General features: G+C 32.0%; 1 protein-coding gene across 4 annotated transcripts; it reads right to left on the bottom strand.

Moving 5' to 3' along the window:
- Positions 1-1,914: 1,914 nt before the first annotated feature.
- LOC131177471 (uncharacterized) lies at positions 1,915-5,682 on the bottom strand. 4 transcript variants are annotated; one of them, XM_058142477.1, is made up of 4 exons: positions 5,444-5,682; positions 3,733-3,955; positions 3,535-3,639; positions 1,915-2,931 (listed from the first exon to the last, which is right to left on the bottom strand). In XM_058142477.1, the coding sequence occupies exons 2-4, from the start codon at positions 3,899-3,901 to the stop codon at positions 2,204-2,206; spliced, it is 1,002 nt and encodes a 333-aa protein (XP_057998460.1). In that variant the 5' UTR covers positions 3,902-3,955; positions 5,444-5,682; the 3' UTR covers positions 1,915-2,203. The 4 variants fall into 4 exon arrangements, with proteins under 4 accessions (XP_057998460.1, XP_057998458.1, XP_057998461.1 ...); XM_058142475.1 differs by having other exon boundaries at positions 3,718-3,955; positions 5,444-5,681; XM_058142478.1 differs by having other exon boundaries at positions 1,915-2,922; positions 5,444-5,681.
- Positions 5,683-6,800: the final 1,118 nt, after the last annotated feature.

Genomic DNA, 6,800 nt, shown 5'->3' with positions numbered 1-6,800 from the left:
GGTAAAATATGATATAAATATGTTTTTATATATATAAGTAAGAAATAATATAATGTCAATAAAATAATTTAAAATAAAATAAATTGAAAAATAAATTAGTAAATTCATTGTATTTAATTAAAAAAGTGCTACTTTCTATAAAATTTTACTTTCTTAATCTATTTACTTCTAACTAAATAAGGCTTTAGCCTTTAAATTTTTGTATTATAAAAAAACAGTTTAAATCGAGAAACTATATTGTTTATAAAGTTTAGAATAATGAACTATTTTGTTTATAATATAAAATTTCAAGGATTAAATCTTTTTAATTACAAAATATAAAGTTATAGGTATTTTAGTTTTTTTGCTATAATTAACCATTAATTAGATGAAAAATTAGATTAGGGGATTAAATTATAGTTTTGTCAAATTTTATGCATTAAAATATTTAATTTTAAAAATATGAGAACTAAATTATAAGTTTTTTCAAATTATAGAGACTAAATTATAATTCATCTTTTTTTATCAGATATTCAATAGGAAACACTCCAATGCTTTTTTTATCATATATCTTTTTTTATCTTTTTTTTATCATATCTTTTTGTATCATATAATTTATCTTTTTTTTTTATCATATATTCAATAGGTCCACTAGGGAGATGTTTGAAAAGAACCCTCCAATGCTCAAATTAGAGGGATAGCATTGTGGTAGAGATGGTAAAGCGAAAAGAGGTAGAGTAGAGAGAGAAGATGAGAAGAATGAAGAAATAAAAAAGTAGAGGGAAAAGATAGTAGAGGAAGAACCATTTTCTATTTTTATAATAGGAAAAAGTAATATAAGTATTTTTCTTGGCATATTATATAAAATATTTTTAAGAATATTCCTAAATAAAAGGTATATGATTTGTGTTATATTATTAATGAATATCATTTTCCTGTGATTTTATTTTTGGTAAATTCGAAAATATTTCATATTATTGATGCTGATGATAAGGGTTGCTTGTTTTGATGTTTTGAAGAGACGGTCCAACGTTATTTTTAATATAATAACATCCTCTTTTTTTTCGATTTGATAATGTATCTTCTCAGGCAGCTTGCACTTCCTCAACGTGAAGGTCGTGGCATCACTTGGAGCAAAGGTTCACGTTGGCTGCCGTCCCAAAAAAGTGACACCCGGCCATTAGCACAGAGAATTGGCTCAGAAGGAGGAAGCTTGTACCCTCATTCTTCTCAAGCCCTATCTCCAATTCATGAGTTGTTAGAGAGATCGTGTGATTGAGCCAAAAAGTGTAGCAATTGAATAAGGAGTAGGCTCAAGAAATTATTATTACTTGTTTTTTCATGCGCAAGACTGCCTCCATTTACGCCACCACTCACCACCATCTAACCTTCAATAGGACTCTGAGAAAGACGGAAAGCAAGAAACTACATTAATTTGTTACGGTGTGATTTTGGCTTTTGCTTTTTTATGCTTTTTTAGATATAATTAGGCTAGGCTTTGAGATATTAAGTAGAAAGAGAAAGAGAGAGAGAGAGAGAGAGAGAGAGAGAGAGAGAGACGAGGAGGGAGAATTAGACACAGAGATGAGGAGGCAAGGATCATGGAGAAGAATTTAGGGGGGAGGGGAGAGAAATTTTTTTTTTTTTTTAACTTGCAACGTCAGTTTTTTACCTGTAATAGATCACAAGAATTTTACTGTTAATTAAATTTAAATTAAGCGAATTTCATATTACAGATTTTAGAGCATTCTAAATTCAGAGACGGCATATGAAATTTTCCCCATTTCCTAGTACACCGATGGATAAATGAACAACTTCCCGCTTTGCGAGATTCAAGGAACAATTTCAACGGTCCAAAGAACAATTAAAATCGGTAGGTTCAAGTCTTCAAGATGACGTAAAAGAAAAGTGAATATGAATGACAATGCCAAAGAATAGAAAAACAAACATTTAGTGAAAACCTTTTCCGATTTCTACATGGGCGAAAATAATTGCCAAGCCAGATTTAGTTAGTACCTTACACAACTTTGCTTTTGTTTCTGCTTGCCCCCCCTTAATCCCCAACATGCGCACTTGAGCAAGCATAGAAAACATCAAACGTTCCAAGCTAAACCAAAGATATATAAGGAAAGAATGGAGAAAAAGAAGCTTCTCCCATATTTGGAACCTGAAATCAAAGAACAAGAAAAAAAAAAAAGCAAGAATGCACATAGCCTAACAATCCCTACAAAATATTGGGGAGATGAGAATCCAGTCTCTGTTGTAACTCTTTAATCTTCATGGAGAGCTCTGCCTTCTGCTCCTTGTAGCTCTGCAACAGGTACTCCTTCCCTTCTATTACTTCCTTCAACTCTCCTATTTCCCTCTTCAGCATCTCAACCCTTTCCCCATCTCCCCTTCCCTTTTCTGACAACTCCAAACAGCTGTCCCCATCCAGATACCCATTTGCATGACCATTTCTCACCTCAGATGGCCATAGAGTGACTGTTGGTTTTTCATTGATGGCTGCATGTTTCACACAGTGATCAGCAATTGCCTTCCTCAGCCTCTGAATTTCCCTCTCAGAATCAAACAAATCTCTGTTAGCTGTATCAAGCTGTGACTGCAAATTTGTAGAATGTGCCAGCTGAGCATTGAGCGAATTCTGCAACTCCACAATCTGATCCTGCATCTCCATTATCATGTCATCTCTTCTCTTCAATTGCTGCCTCAACTTCTGTATCACTTCTCGCTTGCTGAAGATATCAGAACCAGAATCTGAGACGCATGGTGAGTCAGAGCAATTTGAATGGTATAATGGCTTTGGAGGCAACTCAAGACGATCAGGAGAGGATACCCACATAATGCCATTCTCCTTGGTAAATTCTGGACCAGGAACTGTCACCAAAGGAAGAGCAACACCAGATTCGGACAGCATTTGGTCACTAGGCTGGTGCTTCAAATCTGCAATGTCTTTATTCCCTTTATCAAACTCAAAGCTCACATACAAAAACAAAAGGGGCAAAAAACTTGGCATAATTATATAGTAACAGATTCTAAAAATTATTCAAAAAATTGTGTGATTATCTATCTACACACAGACTTCATTCACAGTACACATCATGCTATAAACATTTTAAAATTAGGGGGAAAGGAATAAATGCCAAATCATAATAACAAGCATTCATCCAGACACAGACAACTAATATCACGTCGCCAAATGAATGAGAAAAGGAAGGAGAAAAATAAACAGGAAGGAAGGGGAGTGTTGGGAACAAACAAAATTATGCACAACGTAAATCCAGTGCTGATCCACAAAAAGCAGGATTGGTCTACTAGGATGTAAAAAACTAATTTTTAATGTTCCCTCATCTGTTAATAATATTAACACCTCATCATAATTGCCTCATCCATAGGGGACCTTTTCCCACTTGAAATAAAAAAATCATGCACAGATAGGCAACTATCAGACTGAGCAACATTATCATATAATGTCCAGTAGCAAGGTGATAAAAATGAGGCATAATTTCATTTACTTGTCCTTAATGCTCAGCTTAATAAAAATAATCAACATACCTGACATGCAGTTGAAGCAACCATCATCATCTTGTGTAAAGGAATACACGTTCGAATGCAAGTGGCAGCCTCCTGTCCTCCGTCTGTCAGACGAGTTCCCATTCTCTGAATTATATAAATTTCAAAAGTTAATATCATGCTTATATCTGAGGCAACTTCCTGACACTAAATTTTATATGAGACCTTTCAGACTATTACTGGCATTTGCCTGTTGCTTTGAATCAAGAGTCTGCTTCAGCTTGAAACCAAGACGAATTGACAACGTACTTAACAAGGCACCACCTGCAATCAGAATCCAATTTGGTCCCTCAACCTGAAAATTTTTTGCCGTCTGACCTCTAGGGACCCCATTATTTCTTGATCTCATTTTAACAGCAACCGCAGAACTGTTGTCGAACTTGTTGAATCATCCAAATATGACCTACATCAACAATATGCGAAAAATTTGAAAGCTATTATAGGGCATCAAATGAAAATCCGTGACAAACTCACACATTTCAAATTTCTTCTATAGCACATGCAAGCATATATAAGTGCATAAATATGTGAAGATGTACATGTATCGCTGTATAAACAAATAGTAGCACTTGAATAATCTTGAGATTGATTGTATACACAAATTATTAGTGATAAGATTCCATCATCAATAGATTTTTTTAAGCAAGCTAAATTCAATATCATCAGCCTATTCCACAAAGCCTATACTGACATGCCTGTGACACTCCAAGACGTTAGTAATTCTAGACAGCTAGGATATGGAGCGGAAATATACATATAACCTTTTTGAAGAAACATATGTACAGACAGTAACATTTTAAGCAAGTTCTTGCCATCCTCATGCCTTCAACAACTTCCACTTCCACAAATCCAATCCAAAGGAATTCTCTGCCATGCTTATTGTTTCAGGATATAGTTAGACCCGCCTAAGAGCAGTCCTCCCACAAATAGGTCTGTTCTATGGAAAACCTATTCTCAAACTTGCACTATGCCAAGAAATGACCACAATAAAAAAAAAAAAAAAAAAAAAAAAACCTCTGAGGGGCTATGCGAGAAGGGAGGAATGGAAAATAGAAGGGAAAAATATCATAAGAAACCTTGAATGATGCTTTGCTTCATGATTCTTCTTAGCCACATCAATCATCTGAGCTTCCCCACTATTTTGACTGTCATGTGTCTTGCCCATTAGCTCTCAGTCACTAAAAATCATTATTAATGCATCATCCAGCGTCTAACATTATGCCTTGAAATTGCAAATAGTATGTGTCCTGATTTCCTCAAAATCCCTAACATAAACTACCATGTGCCGTCCAAGTTTCTATGTGAAAACACACATGGCCCTATCATCATTTTTACACTCGCTTCTCTCACTTGTCTGTAGCATCATTTAGTCGGATTTGAATTACTAAGAACTTGAAGAGGATGCCCCCTTAACTTTCACTTGATAAAAAACAATAAAAATAAAATAAAATAAAATAAAATAAAATAAAACCACTTCAGATACGATAGACTATATATATCGGTGATTAACTCCCACATTTTTTCAGTCACTGCCAGACAATATCGTAAAGAAAAATGAACATAAAGTTCGCATTTAGGCAAAATCCCATTAAGGAACCCTACCAATAACAATCAGCTAGGCATTTCACACCTGTGCTAAACCTCATTTAACTCCCAATACAGTAAAATGGCACATTGGACACAGAACTAAAAAGTTGTGACACATCCAACAGAAAAAAACAAACAGTATATACAAAAACCGGCGAAATGAAAACAAAATTCATCATTGACGCGCAAGAAGATTGCGAAAGCATTGGATCAAAAAGGTCTTACAGTGCATAAGCAACCATCGATATAAACAACGCAACATAAAGAGAAAATCATAAAAATATATTTTTTCAAAAGCACAAACCTCATCCAACAAATTAGGGTTTAGATTCTCTCCCGCTAGAAAACTCCGGAAAGGCCGCCGCTTATTTCCCCTTTCACCATTTTCCGATCATTTTCCGTCGTCTCCCACTCTAAAACCTCACTCTCTCGTCTAGACAGTTACTGCAACAAAAGAAACCCGGGCCAAAGCAGAGTACGGGAGGGTTTTGAAATGACCTCTTTTGGCTAACTGAGGATGTTATTTTTCATTGGGCATTGTATTTCTCTTTGGAAGACGGGCCTGATGATGGAAAAAGGAAATTTCTGGGGTTTTAATTGCAAGTTTTGAAAATTTTGTAAAAAATTTTTAAAGTCCTCAATTTTTAAAATTTTTTTTAGTATTTTTATCAAAGCATCATTAAATTAATTTTTATGTATCAAAACTAAGACTAATTTTAAAAATATATTTTCTCATATTGACTTGATAAATAATTTCTCCACTGAAGTAATTGAGACTCATATTCTTGTTAATTGAATTATAAATTTGAATTTTTATTTTTATATTTTGAATTTCATTAAAATTTATATTAAAAATTTATTTTCAATAATTATAAAGCATGAAGTGATTAATATAATTTTTATAGAGTATTTATCTTAACTTATAAACTGGTCAAATCAGTTTATAAATTTTAAAAAAATGTTGATTTATTTATTTAAAATAGTTTTTAAGTTGATGTAATTTTTAGAGAGTATTTATTGTCAGTTATAAGTTGATTAAATCAGTTTATAAACTCTAAAAATTAGGTGATCAATTTGTTTAACACAATTTTTAAACTTATAAATTGAGTTGATAAGCTAAAAAAATAAATAAATAATATAACTTTTTATTTTAATATTTATAAATTAGTTTGATCAAATATTTTATTATATTATCCTTATTTAATTTTTAAAATTTAATCATAAAATTCATTTAATATCATTTTTTATTATTTTAATAATAAATATACTTATATGTTATTTTTTATCAAATATATTAAGTGCTTCTTAATTATTTATGAACACTTTAATCAAATACATAACTGTTTATAATTTTAAATATTTATAAATTTAAATTAACTATAACTGATTTTCATAAATTAAGTCAAATTCAAGTTAAATTTATTTGTAACCTCTACCCATAAATTTAGTCCAAGTATTAATATAGCCATACTAATTTCATTTCTAAAAAAGTATATAAACGTTTGATTTTGCTTTAATATGGCCATAATTATTAAAATTTGTACTATTTTATAAATTAATAATTAATAATCACCTTTAAGTTAGGCTTGCATCTATCTTCTTTTTTTAGTATGTTTTGTTGGATTCTGATTTTTCCAATTTCAAAATATTTAGAATGAAAA

The sequence above is a fragment of the Hevea brasiliensis genome, unplaced genomic scaffold (genome assembly GCF_030052815.1).
Source record: "Hevea brasiliensis isolate MT/VB/25A 57/8 unplaced genomic scaffold, ASM3005281v1 Scaf5, whole genome shotgun sequence".
NCBI classification, from domain to species: Eukaryota; Viridiplantae; Streptophyta; class Magnoliopsida; order Malpighiales; family Euphorbiaceae; genus Hevea; species Hevea brasiliensis.
This window is presented reverse-complemented; position numbering and strand designations above follow the sequence as displayed.

Excerpts from the sequence above, each read along its gene's own strand:
- LOC131177471 (XM_058142475.1), bottom strand. The coding sequence starts at position 3,901 with ATGAGATCAAGAAATAATGGGGTCCCTAGAGGTCAGACGGCAAAAAAT. Across the intron at positions 3,640-3,717 it reads TGCCAGTAATAGTCTGAAAG|AGAATGGGAACTCGTCTGAC; the intron begins GTCTCATATAAA and ends TATATAATTCAG. Across the intron at positions 2,932-3,534 it reads TTGCTTCAACTGCATGTCAG|ACATTGCAGATTTGAAGCAC; the intron begins GTATGTTGATTA and ends AAGGGAATAAAG.